This window comes from Pteronotus mesoamericanus, unplaced genomic scaffold (genome assembly GCF_021234165.1).
Source record: "Pteronotus mesoamericanus isolate MK-2021 breed Mesoamerican mustached bat unplaced genomic scaffold, CSHL_Meso_final contig_130, whole genome shotgun sequence".
Classification (NCBI taxonomy): Eukaryota; Metazoa; Chordata; class Mammalia; order Chiroptera; family Mormoopidae; genus Pteronotus; species Pteronotus mesoamericanus.
In genome coordinates this window covers 26,547,375-26,573,536 of record NW_026555060.1, presented here as the reverse complement: position 1 = coordinate 26,573,536, position 26,162 = coordinate 26,547,375, and the positions used below count along the sequence as shown (strand labels likewise).

Below are 26,162 nucleotides of genomic sequence, written 5' to 3'. Positions count from 1 at the left end.
GGTATCCTGTCAAAGGCACCCGCACTAAGTGGAGTACTGGAGCCTCATCGTTGTTACATGGGGGCTCTTCTAACACAATCCCAAAATTCTCAGCTGTAGGCACTGAGGAAGCATCACCCCTGAATTAGGCCCCTCTTTGTCCCAGCGAGGCTTCAGGTGAGAGGAAACAATGCAGTTAGTCAGGAGCGCCAACCATGCTGCTCCCTTTACTCTAGTACATTACATGGTGCCAGCTGGCTCTGATCCCCAGCAAGCCATTTCTCACATGCTGAGTAGCCTTGAGGCAGAATGTGCTGCCCCAGCCCTGCCTGGCCCTGCCACCATGCCCCTGACCATTGGAAGGAGACTGTCAGCCTCTGATAGCGACAGTCGATTTCAGGAGAGCCAGGATTCCATGGAAGTCGGCCACCCTCCTCTTCAACACACACACACACACACACACACACACACACACACACACACACACCCCCACCCCCCACCCCCCCATCACAATTGCCCTGTGACAGTCTGTTACAACAGTTACAAGTGAGCCATGTTGTTTTGGAAAGGCGTCAGGGACTTTGACTTCTGATCCAGACTTGAAGTTAATCTCCTGTGTGACCTGGAGTAAGTTTCCCGCCCTTTCTGAGCCCTTTTCACAAAGCCGAAATGAGATGTAAGTGAGACACAGTGGTTTGCAGCCCTGTCTGTTAGCATCACCCAGAGGAACTGAAAAATAAAAATAGCAGCGCCTGGACTCCACCTTCAGGAATCCTGAACTCCTCTGAGGAAGGGCCCCATCAGCATCTAACACTGTTCTGGTGATTCAAATGTACAGCCAGAGTTCAGAAGGCTGAAGGCAGACAAGGCAAGAATGCCTGAGAAAAGTGTTGTATAAACCACTAAATAAATTTAGTTTGGTGTTACTGTCTTTATATTTTCCACTCTTTTGGCGATGTCTAACAGTTGTAACCCTACTAATGTAAAGATACTGTAATCATTCATGACCTGGTTTTGTTTTCTTGTTTGTTTGTTTTTTAACACTGCTTCCCACACCCAGGCCATTTTTAGTGAGAGGTAGACACTGTTGTGCACCTCCCTGCACACAAACACCCCCAAATCTTCACCCTGTCACTGGGCGTGCCTTGGCTTCTCCGTGAACTTCCATCATAGCTTTCCCCCAGGAGAACCTGGTTTTCCTGTGGACTAGGAGAAGCGGGCTGACCTCTCACACGACAATAATTGCTTTCTGGTTGGAAATCCCTTTGCTTCTTCAGCAAGACATGTGCCAAATATAAGGGTGGGGGAAAGAATGGTTTTGATGGGTAAGGGAAATTTCCTTTTCAAAATCTTACAAGTAGGGGTCTGCAGGAAATCACAGGCTTACGTGAACGAGAAGAGAACAACTGAAAAGTTTCACAATGACAAGATAAGCACAGTAATTATATTTAAATGAGTACAGAAGAACATTTCACAACAGCCTGAGCGTGCCTTAACTAAAGGTTTTCTGCAATAGGGTATAATTGAATTAATGTTAAGATCTACCTGTGTTCCATCTAACGCCCTGCAGGTCCTGTCTTAGCAAAGCTCTCCTGGTCCGTGGAGGACTGAGCTAGGTATGAACCAACCCTGCCTAATGGTGGATTCTTGTCAGAAGGGAAGATACCTTCTGTGGGCCCAGTGCAGTTTTTGCTGCAAGAAAAAGCATAATGCAGGTTTAATGGAAAGCATGTGGTTGTTTAAGGCACTGTTAGATTCTGTGCATGTTTGTATTACTTTGTGAATGGAATAGTTTTTCCAAGAAATGTTAAAACACACATGATTATGTGGCACTTCACACTGACAGATTTATCAAGTACTGATTCTCAGTATCATCCAGGGAAGGAGGCCGAGGAGCCATCCTCAATTGGGCAGGAAAACTGAAATTTACATGTTAAATAACAGTCACCTAGCTAGGAATTTGGCCACTTGGAGATGACTCAAGATCTTAAGACTCTCATTTTGGTGCTTTTTCTGTTTTATTATTTTTTTTTACTCTTTTTTTTTTGTGTTGAGCATTAGAAAGGAAAGATTTTTAAATTGTTTTTATTTTGAATTGAAAAAAATGAAAATTTTGAAATAAGAAAATTGGCCTTTGCTCATGAACCCAGATATGTCTCCATCTTTGCATTGATCTGGGTTTTAGAATCATTAGCTCCTTTTTCTGCAAAGGGTGCCCTGAAACATTCAAGGTCCAAATATTGATCTTGGAAGAGTAAGAGAAAAAGTACAGTAAACTGCCTGGATCCTTGAAATAAACTTTTCCTAACTTCACCCCACCTTGCTGTTATTAGCAAAGATCAATGACATGTTAACATGTTATGTTACTCTGCTGGGACTATAATGTTAAATTTTAATAAATACAGAGTCAGGCAGAATTTTCTGTCTCCGGAAGGAATAGACATTGGATGCAAACACCCGTAGGCATTACTTTTCACAGAGAAGTTCAGCTCAGTTTTTATTTGCTATCTATTTCATGGAAAACAAGAAACCATCATATTTTACAGTGCCATATGGGTTACAGAAATACTGATGGCTCTTTGCTACGTCAGCCATAATCTCAGGAAAGAACAGAAACGAGCTTTGATCTCGGTGGCCCATGCTCTAAATTATCATTTTCAACAGGCCACTTTTAGGCATCCCGTGGCACCAGTCTCATTGCAGGATAATGGGGACAATAATGCCTTTCCTTTGCCTAGTTCAGAAGGAGCTTTGAAAGTGCCCTTTTGGAAGCTGTATAAATCTATGATATTTATTGTCAGTGGTCCACCATGAACTTAAAATCACCTCTTATCACACCTCTAGGTGTGATAATATTTCTCATTCTGTTACAATAGAGTAATGCCACACTTGGCACTTGTACTGTCCTTTTTCCAGAATATCCCCAAAGTGCTTTCTAAGAGTGTTAACTGCTATTTGGCTCATTTTTCTGCACCAGAGAAAACAGAAACGCCCCAGACACCGAGAGGAGATTTAGCGTGCAGCAAGTAGGTTGTTCCAAGCTGCAGTGAGTAAAATTTGGCATTTCCTGACCCCTGCTTTTGTGGCTTTTCAGTGCCGGGTAACCAGGTCCGGATAGGCGTGCTTAGCTATCATTCCTTTGTGTCCTGTGTTCTTCCCCAATCACCAGCCGTGGTTCTACGCCTGCCACGTCCATCCGGGCCAAGAGCCACACGCATGTAAAGCAGTGTCACCTAGGAAAAGAGGACAGGAGATAATTCATGTTTAAAGTTTTGGCTGGCATCTGTTTAGATGGAGGACCAAAATTCATTTATATTACCTGGGTACTCCCTTGGCGGGCCTGGGTGCCACAACTCTGCCTTTGCTGGAAAAGAAGGGGAAACAGCACTCGCAGTCACTAAAACAATAATCAGCCATTTCCAATCTGGTAATATTTTATGTGAACTGGTGCTGGTATGCTTTATGTCATTCATCTTCTGACTCCTTGATCCACATTGCCTCCCACTTGAGGCCAAGAACATCGCAGCTATGCCAAGAGTGGGTGGAAAAATAGCCTTATTATTAACCTACAGTGAAAACATAATGGTTTTTTTGAATGTCTTCATTCACAGATGCAGTCACACAAGATACTAACACTCTTTCTTAAACGTAGCAGAACAGAGTCTTCATTTAAACCTCCTCTCCCCACCTCGTGGGAAAAAAATTAGCCCCTTGAAAATGACTTCGTCCTTTATGTTTTCAGAGTAGTTTGAATTCATCATTGGGCCGCTTTTATTGGTCAGCAGCTATATTATCCTATAAACCATGAATATGTAATTTAGAGTTATGTAGATCAATCATCCCACAGTAACCATGTGAAACATGTGAGTGTAGTTGGCCTCTTTGTAGAGGAGGAGAAGACAGAGTAATTTGCCAAAAGCTACTCAGTTTCTGCTACGGCCAATCCAGGTTTATAAACTAGAGAGTTTTGATACCCTATTTGGTAACAATTTCCATCTGTATACACTCTGTCTGTTTATGGAGCATTTTCTCATCATTCTCTCACTTATTCCCCATGACGCCCCTAGGCGTAGGCAGGGTGGGCTGGGCATCTTGCTTGTACACAGGAATCTGTGGTCGATGGTCAGTGGCTTGTCCCAGCTGGGAGAATTGGAACTAAAGCCACCCTCTCATACTCAGGCCCAGGCCAGTGCTCTTTGTTACACCAGGCAGACTGTTGAATCCAGAGTCCTTCCGTTGGACTCTGGACACCTCTTCCCCTCTCCATTCACATATGTAAAAAGGCTTTGTGGATTCTGTACGGTCCATTTTCATCTCAAGTTTCAGTTCTCATAAACAGATACTAGGGTCTCAAAGGGTCCCTATCAAATGTCACAGGGGAAAAAGAAAACCAAAATCATTTTTTGTACTTTGCAGAATCCAGTGTAGCAGCCAGGTTGCCTGATACCTCCAAGGAAAGCAGTGGCAACGTTTATTGGCCGCCTCTCAATGGACCACTTTTCTCTTAAACAATACACAGTGGAAGTGACACAGACTGGCCTTAGGCTGCCTGCTTGGGACACTGAATAGACACTCGCTTCTATTTGACTGGCGTGGTTGATGGTAGGGGGCGGGAAAAGCAACTCTTAAATCTTTATCCACAGATGGGTATCTGATAGTTAGGTACTTGTACACAAACTGTCCAGTTCCTGTGTGCTTAGTTTATGGGTGTGTATTTACCGCTGATTTTAATTCATGTCTTCATGAGGAATCTTCTGTTATTTTTGTTGACACTGACAGTTTTATTAAGGCTATTTCTTAATGTTTTGGTGTTATTACTCTTTTAAAAATATATTGTTGTGGCAGCTTCGAGGCGGGAGCACAATACTTCTCTTTTTTTTAATACGGACATTGGATTAAAACATACAGTAACTGTCACCTGGAAACCAGACCCCATATAACTATGTCAACGTTCGTCAGTGATTTATTGCTTTAAATTGGAATCAGCTGATATTTGGTTTCACAGTTTTTAACTCTGCAGGGTTAATCTGGAACCTGCTGGTACACATGAAATAGTTGTTTTATCTGCTGTTCTAAGACTGATGAAATGTTTAAAACATGGCTGTGTAATCAGTCAGTTATCTCTTAGTGTTACAGCTTATTCCATACAGCAGTGTACAATCTCAAAAATAATTATTCTGCTGCAGTTAAGACATGGGAGCAGAATGCAATAACTGATAAAGACTGCAGTCAGCTGGTCCCTTCCTAAATTGGATAGTTCTACAGGATTTTGTTATCTCCTTGGAGGAAAAACATGGGTTGTGATGGTCAGACTTCCTAGGAGCCTGAAAGCACAGAGCAAGGCCTAGGAGACAGAACACTTAGTCTATTGTCGATGTCTTTTTCTACTTTGGATCTTTCGTTTTGAGATACACTTGATTAGACTGGACTTTCACTCATGTGGACATGGGTAAGGCCACTTGGAAATAAGTATGCTGGTCCTCAGAGTTTGTTTTTTGTTTTGTTTTGTTTTTTTGTTCTGAAAGCAATAAAAAAAAAATCTAAGGTTATGTGAATTTAAAAAAAAAATTCTAGGCCAGTATCCACTTTTTAACATTCTCCCATAGCCAGCTACTGAAGAGCCCTGGAAGGGAGGGGTCATTAGGTCTGCCGCAGACCTCGCATTTTCTCCAAAGCTCATCTGAAGGAAAAGCATCATAGATTTTTTTTTCATAGACTCTGTCATCTCTGGAGACAATTATTCCAGTTTACAAAGATGTTAGCAGCAATTCATAGACAACCTATTGACGTTTCAAGAAACATCCAAGACTGAAACTAAAATCTTGTATATAAAGGTCTGCCGATTAGATTACACAGCCTGTCTTTGAACTAGAAGTAGAGCCTGAGTGTTTTAGTTCGTAGGAAAAAAAATACAGTGAGTTTTGTAATAAAGCTCTTCTCATCTTGGGGACCAAGGGCAGTTTACCTTTCAGGTAAGTTTACCTTTCAGGAAGTAAGAGAGGAAGGGAGAAAAGATTGAAAGAGAAGACAAAAAAAATAACATGTTTACTATGGAACCAAGGATTCCAGGGGTTTGGAAAGCTGGGGGTAGTATGAGGTACAGTTGTATGATTATGTTTAACAGTTGAAAGATTATCAGGGGTAAAATGATAGTCTTATCAGAGCCCAAGAATATCTCTGGCACCAACATTTTTAATTGGAGACTAATTAGAAGCCATTTAGTTAAGAAAACAGTACAAGGTGCTTTCTCTTTGTTTCTGTGATGCTCTCTTACTCTCCTTGATTCAGTAACTGGTCAGACCATTGGCCCTTCTTCCTTCTGTCTTGGATATATAGCCATTTACTTCCAAAAAGACTCACAGCCCTTCAGCCAAACTCTTTCTCTGTCATTACATGGGCCTGCTTACTATAGCTGCCTGACCAGAGGTGTCAGAATCAGATGTCAGGCTTGCCAGCAGGCCCGTATTTCTGCACTATCTAGAGTCTGGATTAGACAGCTGAGGTCTAGAAAGGGGATTGATGGATGTTGCCCCCGACATTTCTGGGTGTACCTTCTCTTGGAAAATATATTTAATTACACGGAGTCCATTTCTAGTCACAGTTAAGAGCAGACCCTCTGGACTCCACTTGGTGTGTCTGCTATGAGGAAAAAGCAATCAGTATTTTAAAAGCTGCTGACAGGCAAGAAGTTAGCCTTGATGGCTGGAAATTTAGAATTTTCTCAACGCTCTATAAAATATATTCATTGCCTCTCTAAAGCAGTACTGAGAGAAGGCTTAACATAGAACAAGGGATATGGTGAAGAGTAATGAGATAAAACCAGAGTCTTCAGGATTCAGATAACCTAGATGTGTCCTGATTGTATGGCCTGAATTTCTCACCTGGGATCTTTCTATAGCAGCCAGGACCTAGCGATGCCCCGACATCGATGTCACAAAAATGGGTCATGGGAGGTGTGCACCAGGGACTGTATTTGAGGGCAGATCTTCCAGGGACAGATTTTGTGGTCGAATAGAGTGAATGATGTTCAGATTCACCCGGATTTTCCAGATATCACGCAAGTGGTCTTATGAGGGGTTTCAGTGCCTATATGACCTCTTTGGGGCCACTAGAGAAGTTTTACATACAGTTTGCAAAGACCAGTTAGTCTGTATGATTTCCAGTCTGCCTACAAATCGTTCAGGGGTCATGTTTATATGTAGGTCTCTCTCATATACGTCCACACCCTTACCTCCATTCCAAAGGTTCATTTTTCTCTGTTCCTACATCACAGTATTAAAAGACTGAAAGTGTCTCCTTAAAGCAAAGGTACTTAATATTTTGTATACTTGTTTAGCTACACATGAAACCCCAAGAAAGGGGGATTTAAGAAAAGAAGCGAATTTATTAAATTTTTTAAATACCCATTCTCTGGGTATACACCATATAATCCATAGCATACACCTTTCCCTCTCTTATACTTTTTTTGTATTTGTGCATATGCTTATTTTCATGAATTCTTTGACAGGATTTAAAACAATTGCAGTTACTTAAGTACCAAAAGGAATTGAAGACACTAGCTGCTGGCTCCTAACTTACCCTAGGAAGGCGGTGACAGCAGGCACATTGCCTCTTTGCTGCGCCACGGCGGTCCAGACCCCTTGGGAGCTCTCCAGGTCAGACTTCTGCTCCCACCTCTGTTCCCACCTACACAGCAGCCCCCGTCTGGGCCCCTACTCACTTGAGAATGCTAACTAGTAAGAGAGGAAGGGAGAAAAGATTGAAAGAGAAGACAAAAAAAATAACATATGTTTACTATGGACTAAATCTTACCTTTCAAGGACATGAAATTAGGAATTATTTGACAATATGGATCGAAGTATTAGAATATCAAGAATTATCAAGAATTCTATCATGCTCTCAGTCTAGTCAATTTTACCAAGTGATTCGCTGAAAAAAGAAAAAAAGATATTCTCACCAAGAAATGATTAAATGTAGGTTTAAATGCATCATTCACTTTATCTGCCTGATTTCTCTATAGCCATGCATGAACTTGTAATTGTTCTGAAACCACATTCTAAAACACATTCATTTTGAGCCTCCTGGAGGGTTTGGATTGAGCCACTTCGGGAAGTACCCAGAAAATGTGCTGAAGGTGAGAGACAGAGAGAGACTATGTACTAAAATGTGCTACAGGTATGAGGTGGAGCACCGACACTCTCGGACTTGTCACTGTTTCAGTTCTTGTAATTTTTTACCACTTGGTGTTGTAATAATCAGGATAGATTAAACTGCTTTAACGGATGGACCCAAAAATGTACTTAGACTTAACACCCAGTGGACATTTCTTTCTTGTTCATATCAGTGATCCTTCCTAGGTGTCCTGCTTGGTGGGTGGCTTTCCTCCGCATGATGTTACAGGGATCCAGCCTTCTTCTTCATCTGGTGACTCTGCCTCCTCCTCGGTTTTTTGGTTTATTTCTTTGTTGTTTGCGATCTGCATCCATCCAAAATACAAGGAAGGAGAAAATAAAAGTAAATGTGAAAATATCTGCTCTAGTAAAAGCCCTGACCCTGAAGCAGCAAAGATTCCTTCTATTCACATTCCCTTACTCTGTCCCTAGTCAAATGACAGGAAGATAGCAGATGTGGTTTTGCCACATGCTCTGCGCCAATCTTGGTACTATGGAGAGAGTAGATGGGGGAAGACAGCTGGTAGTCCTTGCCACCGGTGTCTGTACTGTTTCCCAGACTTCGTTGAGGATGAGACTCCCTGGGGACACTGGTATACAGGCCTTCCCAGGCCTTTCCCCCTGAAAATCCTGACCCAGTCTGTCTGGGTTGGTTCTGAGCATCTGTGTATTTACAAACACTCCAGGTGATTGTCCTCAGGAAAATTTGAGAAATACTGTGAAATGAAATTCGATTTTGGTAAGGTATTGCACATTTATTGCGGTCTCAGGCTAAGAATCCTGGGTTGTAAGGAATGGTGGCAGACTAGATGGGAGAAATCCAATTCCTGGCACCCGTTGGCTGTCTACCTCTAGTCTTAGACTTAGAGTCAGAGTTATACTGTGACTATCAAGTAACACTGATACAGCTGCTCAAACCTGAATTTTTCTTTGAGTTAGCTCATTGCTTCATTCAGTCCACCAAGCTTAGCAGTCATTTTGACATATGGTTGTTGTACGGATTATATCAAATACTTGGACAATAGTACCTCATGACAGCTCTTTAGCACGTAGGTCAGTGTATAAGATTGACTAGTAATGAAATCTTGGAAGTTTTCCCTTGCTGTCATAATGTTGAGTCCATCATGGAAATTAAAAGCATAACTATATTAGATGAGTAGTGGTTGAATTATTTATCAGTGACCTCTGTCCAAAACTGAAAAATGGAAAGCTGCTCCACCCAGCTTCTGAACAGGCCAGAAGAATGACACGAGACGTGTGAAATTTCTTTGTGGGACTCTCATCACGGCACATTTGGGTCCTAGGCTCTCTCCCTGCATCCCAACAGGAGTGCAGACCACGTCCGTTTGGACAAATTGGGGTGTGCTCAGTGAATTCAAACCAACTTCAATATTAGCCTAAGACGATTACATTTAGGAAGGTAACTCTTCCTCTCACTAATATAAACTGTATTCCAGGACATACCAAAAAAGTATTTGGATTATTGACTGTTTTGGATTGCCTGAGTGATCTTCTTGTGATAGAATGCAGTTTAGAACTAGAAGGCCTTTAGTGGTGGGAGAACCTCTTTTTTGACTACGAGGAAGCATTATCATTTGTTATCTGCACAATTAGGAAGCAGTAGAGTACAGCAGAGGCTTTGCCATGTGAATAATCTTTGTTGCCTCAAGCCTTCTAGCTCATTGTTGAGTGTTTTACAACAGCCTTTTTCCCCACCCCCATCTTAATAATTGTGTGTTTGTTTGAAATCTACACAAGCCCTGGCTCTTAAGTCCAAAAGGGCTAAAGACAGAAAAATCCATCTTCATCCAGTCATCTTGAGGACGGAGTGGAAGCCTGCGGGATATTTCTTTTCTCTCTTTTCTAAAGGTTTAACAGAAGAATGAGTGCCGTTGACAATGATGGAGAAAAATGAAAGTTTTTAGATCAAATACTGCTTCGGCATGCGTGCAGCATGGGGAAGGTTGATAGATGGCGTCTTCTCTCTAGAGTGAAACCAAATAGCTGCTAATCAGTGTGTGGCATGTAGAGTTTTCCATAATCTTGAAATCAAGGAAATATTTCACTTTCCCTCTGAGGTCTTCTAGGGAGAGATTCTGTGGCAAAGAAGATGAATCTTCTCTCTACCTGACAGAATGGGCAGTTAACTCTGCAACTAAATTTTAAGCACATCATGCGCAAGGACCGTGTGTGATATTTTTCTCATGGCCGTAATCAGGTATATTTATTTAATTTCCTGAAAAATGAAAAACCATGCTCAACATATGCCTGGGTTGAGATGCAGAACAATGAAGCAGCGTGGCGGAATGTGGCCAGCGCAAACCCACCTAATTGGATCTGGGCCCCGCCTTGTCCAGTAACCAGAGATTTGACGTTCTGTCCAGATACCATCTTTCTGTGTCTCAGTTTCTTTAACTGGAAACAGGGACTAAAGCTCTAAATGGTTGCTAAGTTCCCTTTGCTCTCTTCAGTCCAGCATTTAAAGTCGATCTCAGTCAGATCAGGACCAGCCCCTGTGAAAACTGTGACAGGTGTAAAGTGTCTTTCCTGCAGCCACCCCCAGTTTCTGTCTTTTTTCCCTCTTTCATGACTTCGCCTCATCGTGCCTCGGCACCCACGCTGCCCCTGTATAAACTCGTATCAAAGCCCGCCATCAGAGATATATTTAGGCCGTAGTGTACATCACTGGAAAAGTAGATCATAGTGTTGTTTTTTGAGTTTGTATTTTCATAAAAATTGAAGCTTCCAGCTGCAAGGAGGAAGCTCAAAGGAGAAGAGGAAGGACTAAGAGAGAGAATGAGGGAGGAGGGGGTGTGTTTGCCTGTGGCTGTCCTCGGATTGTTCTGTTGTCCCAGAATAACGGTTATTATCCCCTTCTCCGTTCCACAGTGTCCCCACTTGGATCTGATTTATTTGATCACCCCAGACACAAAGGAAGCCTCCACGGTATCCCTAAAATTACATCATAAGTAGAAGGAAGAAAAGAAGCCAACCTTGACTTAGTATTTTCTGTATGCTTGAATCTGAGGTTGGTGCTGTGTATACATTATGACTAAGTACATTGAACAAAATCTATCCCACCTAACCATCAAACTACACCTCTATTTGAGGCCAGAAGTTGGTCGACCATACCAGAGTCACTTCTCAGCAAACAGACCAAAGAGTGTCACATGGGCTGGTCTTTCCACGAGTAGCCCATGTCAGAAGCACTGGTGGAACATGAAGTCTTTAAAAAATAAAAAAATCAAAAAGAGTTGCTCGGGGCTGAGCAGTGGGGAAACACCCTGAGGCCAGTCGATCCATATGAAGAGCACCTAGAAGCCTGCAGCATGTCATGCCTTGTTAAGGGGACCAAGGATCCTTTCAGGATGGCCTGTGTTGTCAGAGAGCTTCAGTGGCCCTAGGTAGCATGATAACAAAACAATGACAACGGGGGTTGGAGACAGCAGCTTATCAGGCAGTCAGTGATTTTTCCTGTGTGTTATCATTGTGTGATGGTTAACTCGCAAAATGAAATCCAGCTGCTGAAGCCCCGCTTTCAGCGGTGCCTGAATACGCCTTGGGGACAGGTACCCCAGCCCTCCTCCCTGTTTGCTCCTGATCGGAGACATTTAGAGTGCCTCCTCTTCTCACAAAGCCCAGTGGTTCTGCTTTTTTTCCTCCTCCTTTGTTGCTGAAATGAAGGAAGTGACATATGTGTGGCTACACTCCTTTCGTTATAATGAAACCTGGGTGTGCTCGTTAAACAGCAGCAGGCTTCATTTCAAATGACAAATTGTTTTAGGAAATTTTTGACTCTTGGGGAGTACCATTGAGTGTCCAGTTGGGGAAAACTTTGTCGTACCTTGAACAGGAAAGTCATCCCAATGACAACATTAAAATTGATTGACTGTTTCGAGGTCATGTAAATAGATGTGCAGAGTACTCCAAGGCCGTGCAAATGAGTGAACTTGGCTAGTTCTGAGTAATTACTGCAGAAAGCAAGACAACAAAATCAATTCCAAACCCTATTAAAGGGTGTGTGGTCATCGTTTACAGAAGAGGCTCGGTTGTCTCCCTTCCACCCAGAGGCCAGTGGGGAGCAGCGTGACATTGTGGCAGGCATGTGGATGCTGTCTTTTGGTGCCTCGATTTTTTTTTTGTTATACCATTGGGGTAACACTGCCTGCTCCTCACCTGCCTCGTAGGGAACCTGCGTAGGTTCTGCCTGGCATGGAGCTTTATGGAGGAACATAAATTTAAGGTGGACAATAATATCTAACATTTATTAACCATTTTGATGGATGTGCCAGGAGCTGTGTCAAACATTTTCACAAATTATTTTGTTTACTATGACAATCCTATGATATGGCCACTATTACCAACCCGATTTTATAAATAAGGAAACAAACTTTAGGAGTTAAAGAAATGAGTCAAACCCCCAGTGAATCTGAAATTCTAATACAGGGCAGCCACTTTACTCACTGCAAAGTTTTATGAATGAAGCAGGAAATATCTGGTGTGACTTTGAAAACAGTCATAATCCCTGCCAAGACAACTCTGGGACCTCTTATGCCTGGAGCATCAGCTTATACATTTTTGGCTACATAAGTGCATTTCTTACATGAGTTCTGCTGTTCCAGGCAATTTTTACAAATCTGTCCCTCCCTGATCTACATGCACATGAAAAATGACTTAGTCTTCATGGGAGTGGGCGAGGCAGTTATAGTGGCCGTAATAGCAACTCCCTAGGGTCACATAGCACAGGAAATAATCTAAAATCAGTGCAGATTTTTAGCCAATAGAGTTTCTGTAGCCAAAAGGTTTGCCTCTACATTTCACTTCGGCTATCAAGACTAGAGTCAGGAAGTAGATACAATTCCTTACTCCAGTTCCAGGAAAAAAAAAAAAAAAAAAATTTGTTTCTACTCTGGATTGAAAATCCTCTTGAGAGTTTAGCCCCACCTAGATCAGGCCCATAAAACGTTAGAATACCTGTTAGAACCCACAGAGGGACAGAGCTGCTCTGTGTTTTATGCAAGCTAACAATAAGGGGTCTGTCTTCCTAGTCTCCATGAGTACAAATTGCCACAGCCTCGAAGCAGGACAGTGAATTTGTGACTTAACAGCCTGGTCTGGCCAGGAGGCATCTAAAAGCCCAGTGTGCTGAACTGAGAATCATAGGAAAATAGATAGGATTTTAACCTACTCTCCTTGCCACCAAACTCCTAATTAAAATGCTGTCCTATCCTCAAGTGAATCCATACTATGAAATAACCTTATATTAAAAACTTCCTTTTAATGAGGTCCCTCAGTACTTTCGAAACTAAATCCTTTTTAATTGGATTCAAGACAGAACTACCTTCTACCACAGTTAACCCTGAGCCGCCTTCCTTCACCGGCGTGAAGGGGTCTCGCCTGATTCAGCCGCGGGCCTGGGGGCAGGAGCCGTGGCCGCCACCCCCACTGGCGCTGTCTCTGCTTCCCACCAAGGCTCCCGGGAGATCCACCAGTGCAGGGAGTCAGTCCAGTCACACCGAGTTCAGGGCTACTGCCCGCCATGGCCTTGTACAGTGCAGTAGTTGGCTGGTCAAGGTCAACCTAAAGTTATTTTTTTCTTCTCTTTAAGAGAAAAACTGCTCCTTCTTCCAACTCTAGAATTAGTATTTAAAAATAAAAATGTAGTCAGTCCACAGTTTGCTTATTACCTTGTATTCCAAAGGCCTAGTGACCTTTTGTGTAACAAAGGAGACTGCATGTTGCTTCCATCCTGTCCCCACGCCCCTTGACATGCACGCACGTCACCTGCAAACTCCCCGTCCCATGCTTAGAGCAGAGTGGGAGAGTTCAAGAAACAGCTAAACTCAAGGATTGTCATATTAAGGGAAAAGAGTGGCATTAAAATTCTTCAGATAGCTTTTACAGGTATTGGACATTTAAATGGTTTAACATAAGTGGCTTATTTCAGAGGCCCAGGGGAAAAAGCAGATCCCAGCAGCTTTGCCCTTGATACCTTTTCTGTCTGTGTCCTGCTCTCCTTGGCATTTGCACAGTAATGGGTGGGGAAGCGTTGTAGCACACGCACAGCTCTGCACGTTCCTCCTCAGCCATTCCAAAAGGCTCGAAACTACAGCAGGTTTACTCTAGGTTAAAAAAAAGAAATAAAGAAAAAACTCAGTTTTCCTGGCAGAAGATTTAGAAAGTGAGCCTGTCTCCTCAGAGCCATGGGAGCACAGGAGGTGGTTTCTCCAAGGGAGTCCCCAGGACAGCAGGCGGCGGGCAGTGCCTGGGTCTTGTGGCCACTTAACAGAAGGTGGTCATGGCACATCAGGTGTGGAGTCTGAGGAGAGGGTGCCGGGCTGCAGGGAGCCAGTGAAATCTCCCTGGTTGGGAGGTCGGCTCACATATGCTGTATAGTCCGGTCGGGGACGTTGAGTCACAGTTCTGGGAGGAACGGAGGATCCCACCCCAGGCCACCAGAAGTAGGAAGCACAGCTCCTGCTTTGTCAGTGGAATTCCCGAGGGATTCCCTTGGGTTTGCACTTGGTGATCCAAATGGTGACAGCCACATAATTCAAGAACTGAAAACAGAATGGCAGCATTGTTTCCCTGCTTCCTAGGTAGGGGCCAGATGGTAATACTTTTTACATCAGGGTGCCAATTATATCAAACTCTATAAACCCAAGCTAATTGGATACGGTTTCATTAAAAGTTGATTTCTACAGGATATGGCATTTGCATTGGGTAGCTGTTATGCTAGCGATGGAATACCCACTTTTAGATAGAGAAAAAAGGTTTGTCTTAGGAGACTGGTAGAAGTTGAGGTTATAAAAGTCTTTTTTTATACATAAAAGGAGGTTGAAAGAGTTATACGCAGAAACTCGGGGGTGGTCCACGAAATAGTGATCGGCATTGACTTTGAAGGGTGCTGTCAACCAATATTTATTAGGATGGTTTTTCCATTTCTCTTAGCTTCTTGCTAGATTAGTTGAGTTAACAAATTGTAAAACTCAGTGATTCTATGAAAGGGGCACAGAAGCCAAGAGAAAACAATGCCATGTTAACCTCCTCTAATTTTCTTTTTCTTCATTTTGAGTTTAAAGCAAAAAAGGGGGGGAGGGGGCTTGCAAAACAAAACTCTTCATCTTCTTGCAGGTTCTTCCCAGAGCTGATTTTTTGCCTTGAATGCCACTTTCTTCATTCCTTTCCTTTGTATCTCTCAGCATTTGCCATTGCAGCCACGTGGGTGCAGCATCCAAGTTGAGAGGAGCCACAGTGAGGAACCGGAAGCAGGAACACAAAACTGTGCGTGGCAGCACGGGGGTAGCATTGTAACACAGTCGTATGGTCAGTAGCATAACTGGTGCGGTCCCATCTCGCGCTCCTTTAAGGCAAAGCTTAGTTTCAGGGCAGAGTCAAAGAAATAAACACCTGAGATGATAGAGGCCACTAGTGAGCAACAGTGCATTTGACATAGTTCTTAGCTGGCAGCACCAGTTCTTCTTGGTGTGTGGACTTTGGGCCAAGGGCAGGGGGACACGCGTGTGCCTCTGTGGGCACCAGCTCACCTCCTGAGGCTTCTATGTATTTTCAAAGAATGGCATTTTGTCATTGTCTGTTTCATCAAGGCGCTGGGGGTCACCTTCCAGACTACTGGTAAACTACTTCTTTTTTTAAGGTCAATGCTAAGTTTTCTTGAAAAAAATGTAATTCGGGGGATTTTTGATGGGATTTTTGAACCTTTAGCTGCTTTGTAGAAACTGAAAGTTTAGGGTCTTGGCAGGGGGTGAGGCCAGTGATTGATGGTCGAAACCTCAGTATGTGTAAGACTCATTTGAGCACAGAAATACACCACTTAGGTCAACAACCTTTGGACTCTGGAAAAAGTATTACATCCTCTATATAGTGGTGAAGATTGAGGGGGAAAAATAGATTACAAGGGGAATCAAGGATGAGGAGAGTGTCCTCTTTTGACTTCAACTGGCCTGTGTTCTACTGACTTGACAGGAAGCCGAGATCCCAATTGCAATGCAACTTGTGTAACGCAGGCACCTGCTTTGCTTGCAAATGTGCACAAAAGAGAGCTTCATTCACAGAAACGGAAAAACCATAGCGGGTTCACTAATTTAGCCTTCCAGGGCCTTAGTCCCTTGATCTGTCAGCCCCTTAGAATTCAAAGGCAGCTGTTAAAGGAATTTTCAGTTCACAACATGATGACTTTGTTGATGTCCTGAATTCAAATATATCTTGAATTTGTCTGCCACAGCCATTACTTCATTTTTAAAAGAAAGAAATATGAGCATAAATGCAGGATTCAACTATCAGATGATTGCTCAGAGACTTTTCAAGTGATTTTTTTGCTTAGACTGAGAAAGAACCTATGTTTCTTATGTTTAAGACACTGAATAGCCTTGAACACACAGAGGGCCCCCTCTCCGCATCCATCGGACAGAGCCCCCTTGAGACAGGTGTTCACATGCACAGCATCGTGAGCTACAAAGCCGAAATATGTTTTACTTTAATAGCTTAGCCACAGAGTTAAGGGAAATCATTTTTCTCACCTTCTTTCCTCCATCCTCAAGTTGTACAGTTATTTGTATGTACTTCAGAAAGTGTTCCACAATTTTCCACATGAAGATATTACTGAAGAGTGGCATCAGGAAAAGAATTAGCAGCTAGAACCAGAACATTCTAAAAAGGCCCTTCCCCCCATTTTTGAGAGCCCCTTTCACAGGAGGATTAATGCTCAGCCCAGGCTGGGGCTCCAGAAAAGTCCTGAGGAGTGTCGCTAGACCAGCCACATGCAGGGCCGGCTCCCTATGCCCTTGAGCAGATAGAAATTGTTGGCCTGTGAGCTGAAGTATCCACACCACAGCTGATGGGTGACTATTTCAATAATTGAAAACCATTTGAGGCACTGACCTCCTGTCTTTATGCCCAGATTCCTTAAAACAAACACACAGCTATAACACAAACTGCCTTGTCTATATTTTGGAGTCAACAGCTTGAAGAAAATGCCTTTTTTAAAATGGTGTCTCCAGAGCCTCAAACCATAGCTCTCTACCTTCCCAATTTGGTAAAGTTTGGAAACCTGGGAGGAAGTCTCTTTAAGAAGTAGGGTGTCAGTTTTCTTTGGGGTGGAGTTAATTTTAAAATCTGATTTCTGGTATCATTCTCTAGGTCTGTGTCTGCACTGCCCTCCACAATCAACACTAAATGATGTAAACAAATTGCTGTTTGACTTAGGGCAGAACATTATGTAAACTGGTTGTCTCTACATACGCAGTGCATATTTTAAAAAAATTCTGTGAATATTATTACCAAGAGTTTCCAAGCAAAGATTTTCAAGAGAAACAGCTGTGGTTTGAAAAGATATGTGATCATCCAGATGGTTTCTTTGAGGATAAATCTACTTGATCATTTAAAATGAAAGTCTTTCACTAAAGTTGAGTGTCTTCTTTATGATTCTAAATGTACTACTGGTGTGTGTGTGTGCGTGCGCATACCATTGGCTTGGCTTGTCTTGTCTGGAGCGTAATCTTTGGAAACAGCTAAAATTTACCTCATAACAGTGTCTCAAATTATTTAACAATTAAACTAGCAAAATACCTGAGGGAACCCTTCATGACAGTACCAACTATTTGTGAATAGATACAGTCAGACGCCAGCTACCCTATCTGAACTATGTAGCGCTCAGCCTCTCTGGGAATTGCCACGCTCAGCTTCTGATACAAGACGGTCTGATCTTATCACACAATTATAATAGTGATTACACTTCACTTTACAAGCTGAACACATGCGACTAGATTGCTAAACTTGCCCACTTCTGGGAACCTGGGTGGTGAAGGGCTCCCAGTCCTCCTGATGGGGCTCTGCAGGTGCAGGCAGAGGGGTGGCAGACAGGGAACACTGGAACCAGGTGACTTTTCTATGCCCATCTCCTGCCCTTGGTGCCCAGCGTCCACTTGCTTGCTGACCACTCCAAGATACTCACTTGAGGCCTTTGCACCGCCAGCCTTCACAGGGTGCCCTCTGTACGCCAGGATCTTTCCATCCCACACCTCTTCCGCCTCAGAATTGGCCTGCCCTACTTTGCCTTCCAAGGGGCTCTGCCAGGTGTTCCAAGTCAAGCAGCAAAATGAGTTCACAGGGAGATGCTCATGGTCAGCATGCTCTAATGCGTTACCCTGTAACATTTCTACAGACTCATCAGCATCTCTTGATGATCGACAGAGCGGTCCTCAGTAGTGGGCTGCGAGGCTCTGTGTGGTTCTGGAGTCACCTTGTCACTGAACCTGTTTCACTGTGAATTTGAAAAGCTCTTCTGAGGAGCAGTGGGATGGGATTGATAAATAGGCACGTCAAAAGATGGATGTATATTTTTTTTGCTCCAAAATCCAGAGCTTTTACTGATACAGTTCATTGTATCAATGGAACTGTGGAAAACTGGGGTGCCATAGAGGAGGCTGGGTGTGGAACGTCATGTTCATCTTTTGTAAGTTGGTTGCTGCTGCTGACAGAAACTCCTGAATGAGTGGATAAAGGTGACAAGAATTGTGAAGTACAGGTGCTTATTAGTGTCAAATGAGCAAAGCAGAAAAATGTGAAGCAGCAAAAATTAGCAACATTAAGCAGAAAAAGGAGGTTTGAGTCTTGCTGAAGCACCTGACTCATCAAACTGCATTAGCCTCTGCTGATCCCCCAGAGTCCCCTGGTGGGTCACTTCCCATGTTTGACATGGAAAACTTCATAGTGACAAGGAAAGATGGGTTCCAGGAATGATCCCGGAATCCTCAAAGCTGGAGGGGTTGTCCCCTCCGGGGCATGTTGCAGCCACCGACCACTGAAGAGCACCTGTGGATAATGTAGATGTTTAACCACCCACCTTACGATGCTGTTGGAAACAGAACGGCTGAAGGAGGGAGGTCTGTCCCCAGAATCAGATTTCTGAGCCATCTGGTGCTGCAGCTGACCTGAAAACGCATCCAGTAAATTTCAGACCTGAGTTACAGCTGGTGTGGGGAAATCGCAGAGACAGGTGGTTCCCTTAACAGCTGTACATCCAGTTAGGGTAGGCAAGAAAGAAAATTTCATCCTTGTTCAACCTTCATGGGTCTTCTGGGATCTATAGTAGCTCCCTGACCTTTTTCCATGATAATTACCATATCAAGGCAAATAATGATATTTCTCTCTTCCTTTGTTGAAATAATCTCTGTGGGTCAATGAATCTAAAATTTTAAGTGAGCATATCAAGTGATAGATGGGTAAAAAAGAGGATGGTTTTTAAAGAGTACTCATGGAAATCAAGAGTCTAACACATTCTTATTCTGGAAGTGTACAAACCTAAGTCCCATTGGGGAAAAAATACAAATTGCTGTGTTTAAGGTGACTATTTAAATTTGTAATTCTCTATTTATCCTGCAAATTTTAAGATAACTTAATCAAGCACTGTTTTTATTAAACGGATCAGTATGCATGCTGAATGAAGTGCACGACATTTTTAGCCCAAGAAAGGTAGAGAATAATTTTGACTTTAAAAATTTGTTCTGAATGAAACACTTTAGCTCTATGTCCATATAGTTTGGAAGGGGGTTTTAGGCAGACCTGGTTTTTAGTCACTGATTTTGAAGTGATGAAACTAAAGGAAGTTACAGAGGAAGTTAGATATTTTTTAAAGGTATGAAACCAGAGGGAAGAGACTTGGGTGATATTCTAAATCATATTGTCTTCCCCAGAACCCCCACATTTCTGCAAGCTCTTTATTGCATGAGGTACCCGGCTGAGGCTACAAGTAGGGGCAGAAATGCAGCCTGGGCTCTGCTCTTGGAGCCATGGGCTCCGGAGAGGGGATTTGCCCACCTGGAAATGGGACGCCTTTTTCAAACGTGCCAAATTTGCGAGCACGGCACCTACGGAGCTGAGCTGTTGGACTGGGGTTCAGTGAGCGGCGAATAGAGCATGTCACTAATGTTACACAGGATAGTCTCCTATGTGTTACAACCAGAACTGGAGCTGATCTTGGCATCATCTTAATAAAATATATAAAAAACAAGCAAACCTTTGTTGAAATGGACATAAAGTGTTAAGACCTGTGCATAGTTTGGAGATGATCAATAATAAAAAATGACAGTTTCACTTTATAAGTTCTTAGACAGGCGGAGAGGGCCCCATGTGAAATTGGAACGAGACTGAAATTTGGGGTATCTTCCCATCTCCCGTTTTACACATTAGACTCCCCTCTCCATCCACATCCCACACCGCTCAGACATCAGCTTCAGCTTGCCTTTTCTCCAAAAACAAAACCTTCCACGGAAACCGCCTTCCATTCACTAAGAACTTTGTTCAAGAGAAAAACACTTTAGCCAAATGTATACTACGATGTAAATAGCTAGAAACCATTAAAAGTTACCATCCCTTAGGGCACCGTGTTAATGCTTAAATAGGAAATGATTTGCACCCTCCCAGTGGATTTCAGGCAGTGAGTGGCAAATGGCAGGCATTTTGTTTGGGTGTTTAAGGCAGGAGAGCTTGCTTTATTCCTGAGGCCACTGCGTGTTGGTCAAAACTCTTGCAGTTGGCCGAACATGCAAGCTTCCCTCAGTTGACATCATCTTTGTTCCTTGTTGCTTTTCTTAGCATTGTTCGTACTCCATTTCCAGTTCCCCTGTCATTTACAGTTCTTTTAGACCAATCTAAACATTTCGTTCTTAGCTCTGAACATGGCCAGACTGGCATTTGTTTTTCATCTTCCTTAACTGCCTTCTTCCCAGGCAAGCAAACTATCATATAACTTCTATCCCATCCCTAAATCTTTTTTTAGGTATCACACCTCCCAAATCCACCTACTTGAAAGTATCAGATTCTGCCTGTTTTTTGAAGCTTTGATTATTGAGAGCTTCCCTGTTGCTTCTTTATCTTAAATCTATCCCTGTAAGCCCAGGAGAGGGAGAGGGGAACTTACTGAGAGTCTGGTTGTTAGAAGCTTTCAGAAAGCAATCAATCGATGTGTCTTTTTCTGCATTTCTTTCTATACCAAGCCTAACAAAGTATAGTTGGTATTTTTTCTTCTTAGAGCGATTACAGTAGACACTAGAAACTGAGACTTTACATTGCTGTTTTGAATTATTCCTTGACCCAAAGCAATTCCTATTGCTTTTCTTGGGCTTACATTATACCAACGAAGCTAAAACTACTTGTTAATTTTGACTAGTTCTAAAAATACACCATCAGGCAACATGGCTAAATGAACTCTGGTCAAAGAAGTCCAGGTGGCTAAACCGAAAAGCTCATATAAAAGAGGCCAGCCTGTCCATCTGTGATTCTTTAAAGAAACTCATAATTTTCAATTTCTTCTGTCATGCCAATGATGTACTTAAAGGGTTTCCTATCCTTGGGTGCATGGATTTTTTAAATGCCAAGGAGCTATGATCATACTCTACTTTGTCCAAAAAGTAAAGGTTTTGCATATTTGATTCCAATGAAATCAAATATATGACAAGTTTCCAAATTTCTTTCCAAATGAGGAGGAGTTGCCTTTGATGCGTTTAGGAATGCTATACAAATGGTATTGTACTTTATTTTCCCCTACTCCTTTGAATGAGCTTTTGTTTTCAAAAATCAGAATGCCAACTTAGCATTCTAAAGGTGGCTAGTGCCAACTCACTAGTCTCCAACTGTGCCCTTTTTTTTTTTTTTTTTTTTTTTGGCTCTTGGTCTTATTTTCATCATTCCCCCAAACAGAACCAATGTTGATGCCTAAGTTCTATGTACCTCTCTCCTGCTACCTGCTGTCGTTGACATAGGAGTGCCTCTCAAAGCTGCACCCATCTCTGGCTCCATGCCTTAGGACCCTTTAGTAAAGTGGGGTAAAATATGTACAGTCTTGGTGAGTGCCTCTCTCCCCTTGTTTCCCAGCCCACCTTCCAAAAGACAGCCCTGATCAGAGGTGGCATCTTTTTTCTTAAAATTGTTAGTTTTGTCCACACCTTTTTTTAAAGCCTGGTTGTGCTAAGACTGTGTGCTGATTAACAGATTGTTAACTGGCATCTTTATTTGGTTCAACCAGATATGTTAACCAGTATCTTTAGCTACATGTTTAGGAAGGGGTCAGCCATCCTCCAGAACACAGAAGGAACGGTCTCAGGTTTTAACACCATTTTCTTTGGTGGAGGGAGCTGGTTGGGAAGAGGGTATATGCTAGCCTCTCTGGGAGGGGCATTCAGCCTGGACTCCCATCGGCTCTTGGAAATAAGGAATCAAGAGATGGCCAGTCGATGTGCCACAGCCATATTTAATTTGTGGGACAGAGCGTGCAAATATCTGTTTGGGCATGTGCCCACCTGGATTATAACTTAACTGCTAACAGGTTAAAATAGAGTCTGTAATTCTGGCAAACAAATATTGAGTATTTCACGTACAGGAATTTGCATTATATACTGTGGTAAAGATAAAAATCAATAGAGCATTATCCCAGTTTTTAAGAAGCTTGTAATCTAGTTGTCTAAACCAGTGAGTTTAGAAACTGTTTTAAAAGTGCAATGTTCTAGAGATACCCTTTAAGGAAATTATAGTTAATGTGAGTTTCTGCTATTGTTATTGTGATTCAACACTTCTCTTTATGAGGTTGCTACACCACAAGTCCCATTAACAACTCACCCACCACCACCCACCCTGATTTCTGAAATTTCTGAAGAGCTGTGTTCCAGGTAGTTGGTGCACAGAGTTATGAATTGATCTCCAACATGGGTAAAGCTAATCAATATGATTTAGGATGAAAGGCACGGTGTAAACGCTTGAGATGTTGTTTATTACTGTTCTCATGTGCTTTATTATTTTTAAATTGTGCATCCTTTAAAGTAGATTATTTGTTTGCCACAGTCTCCATTATATCTAAGCAAAGCATTCACAGAAATTTCTAAAACCTTTTCATTTCTCTCTGTAGGTTGTTGTTTCGTAACATTTTATACAAGAAAAGCTGCACTTGAGGCCCAGAATGCACTGCACAATATTAAAACTTTACCTGGGGTGAGTCGGTTTACTTTTGTACCAAAATCACTTTATTGCTTGAAAATGGTCCTTTCAACTGAAGCCTCTAGTTATGGGCTCTTAGTGCCAAAAATGACTTTGGTCTTTTGAGGAGTGTGTGCTGACCCCTCGGTTCCTCTGCAGCAGCCAAACCAGCTGGCCGGCCCCATAAGGAAGCATTGGCATTATTGCTGACGGAAAGAGCTCTCAAATAGTGTGTCCCCTGGTTAGAAAATCAGAGTGACCCCACTGGGTCACAGCGGCTGCCAAAGAGTATTGGGTGGGCTAAGATTTTAAAAGGGGGGAAAAAAAGCCCAACACACACAAGAGAAGCAAATGGAAAAGGAAAAGCTTTTACTCACCAGGGCCCCTTTTCAAATTTCATCTTTAGATTTTTCTTTTGAAAGGACAAAATGTACCCTGTACAGCCATAATATTAAACCTCCTAATAGCTTCTAAACAGTCAATGGTGGTTAACAAAGTCAATGTTTTAATGCCCAATTTGTGGCTTCATGTTGATACAGAACAGAAAATATAAAGCTTACCCTTTTTTTCCATTTCCTTCCCAGTAATATTTGATGATGAGTACAATTCACTAGAAATGAACTGATTTATATAGCTACTTGATCAGAATACATGATTTCTGTAGTTTTGCGGCAATTTTATATAGTGCACGCTAGTATAAATTTCCGTATGTTGTTTGGATAGTTCCCCCATTCGCACAAAAATCAGTGACAAGTTAACTTAATACCATAATGATGTGTGTCAGTTATACGAAGAACCTGTGGTAAGCAGCGCAATGGTAATGATTTTATTGAAACCTGGTTCAATAATAATAGAAGAAAGATAACATAATGTCCCTAATGATTTCAGAGTATAATTCTAACTCTGTGTCATTTAGCTATCTCTGTAGATGTACACGCACACGTGCATTTTATCCCCCATTACCCTCAGAAAAGAGAGCATTTGTTTAATTCACCTTAGATCCATTGAAAATTTTATAATATTTGTAGTGGCAAGCTACTCAACAAAAGGTTATCAAAATATTAGCTTAATAACCCAAAAGTAATAAATTATGATCCTTGGTCTTGAATCACACCACTTCGGTTTTCCCCTTCTCATGTGAGCAAGTCAAAGAGAGGGCTCAGCAAAGCAAGTGTGTGCTATGAGAATTCTGCCTCCAGGTTTAACTGAACTACTTCTCCCTGAAACTTATGAGGGGGATTTTAGTAAGGCAGCTTTCAGTAGGTCTATGTGACTTTTTTTTAAAAAAAGTATTTCACCTTCATACTCAATGTAAATGGAATTTTTCCAATGTAAATTCTAGGAGGTTGCAGCGTTTAGATCATGTTATCAAATGACACAACCAAATCCCTTCCATGTGTATTTAAAAAAGATGCTTGAAATGATGAATAGTCATTTAGCATTTAGGATATATTGATGCCAAATCAGATCCTATTTTTAACTAATGCAAAGGCTTGGTTACTTTTAATTTGTCCCCAATAAAAGCACAGCTCCCAATATGCCATCTTTCTATGTGAAGATGCTTTCAAGAGACCCAGAGTTAATATGATGACTGAGTCATGTTGAAAAACATATAAGTGACTGATGAGCATGCCTCTGTGTGGGACGCCTCACCCTGACCCTTTCATTAGCAAACAGATAGCATCTTCTGTATTTAAAAAAAAAAAACAACACATATGTCTCTCTTCTTCTTAAAAATTCTGCATACAGGGAAGTCATGGATAGCAAATTTGGAGACCCCTTATTAAGGACAATGATTTGGGGGCTGGAAAAGATCGTTTGTGGATTGCTTTTGATTTTCTTTTTATCCAGTTCAATTTCATATGCCCAATTACTTGAGGCGGGTTAAATGAAAATTTGGAGGTGTCAGGTCTGATCTGTAGGCCCGTAGCCTCCACAGAGCGCACACGGCTGCTGCACTTGCCATTTCCAATTAGGTAAATAGGAACAGGTTCCACGTCTTGCATTTATGTGTAGCTTTAGCTGATAAATATCACCCTTAACAGCTACAGGAAAAACATGAAAGTGGTTTCTTTTCAGCTGTGAGCTTTTGGTGGACAGGAAGAAATGGGGCCAGACATAAAAGATTAATGCATATTCTTGGGGAAAAAATATTACAGGATGCCTTGCTGTTTGATTACAAGCCTTGGAATTAGTCAACATTTCCATAATTCTAAACCAATATACACCTGTTTCCCCACTGTGATGCAAGGCACAACTTAATTTAACAGAAGCCCCGCTGTGCTCGGCCTCTCATTAAATACCAAGTGAGTTCAGTAATTTAAAGTTGTACCACTACTATTTTTACTAGTTGCCTTCATATTTTGAAATTAATAAGAAATTAATGATGCACTTTGCCATATGCCTTTAATATCTCTCTGAATAAAAATAAAAGGGATGAAGAAAAAAATGCATCACCAGCTGACACTTTAAAGCTTTCCTGCTTGTAATCATTTTCCTGCGGATAAAATCCATTAAAAAGGCACTTGCTGCCTTTTCTTCTAAAGTGTCCAAAACATTCAATTTAAAACAAGATCAAAGAGTGCTGGGTGTTGGGGGTTCTCGTTTTGTATTGGGTTTTTTTCCCCTATTTTCTTTTGCTGTTGGTATTTTGTATCATATGGCACTTTTATCATGCAACCAAAATTAGGTTTAGAAACCATTTTTCCTCCTTGAGAGACACAAAGAACTTAGTTGGTATAGGAGAGGAAAAACGCTAACAGGACTGTGTGCCATACATTTGACTGTGTCTGCTTTTAGATCTCTGTATAAAGGCACCCCTCCTCTCATGTCATGTATGGATTATGGAGACCCTTTAGCGGAGGGTGCAGGGCATGGGGTCAAGGTGCAGGGCTGTGCTCATCAGTGCAGTCACCAAGGACCCATTTCTCATGGCTGTCGCTTACCTTGTAACTGAGAAAGATATTGGGTCTTAACTTTTCCTGAAATGCTCAACGTGAATCCTAGAAATAGAATATTAAAAGT

At 42.1% G+C, this 26,162-nt stretch overlaps 1 protein-coding gene across 7 annotated transcripts in view; it reads left to right on the top strand.

Annotated features, from left to right (window-relative positions):
* The window catches only part of CELF2 (CUGBP Elav-like family member 2), a 496,281-nt gene that overhangs the window by 366,461 nt on the left and 103,658 nt on the right, over positions 1-26,162 (top strand). For all 7 annotated transcript variants that reach the window (XM_054593851.1, XM_054593805.1, XM_054593841.1 and 4 more), the window contains one exon: positions 23,071-23,153. In XM_054593851.1, the coding sequence (XP_054449826.1) occupies positions 23,071-23,153 (83 nt within the window). The remainder of the gene's footprint in view (positions 1-23,070; positions 23,154-26,162) is intronic.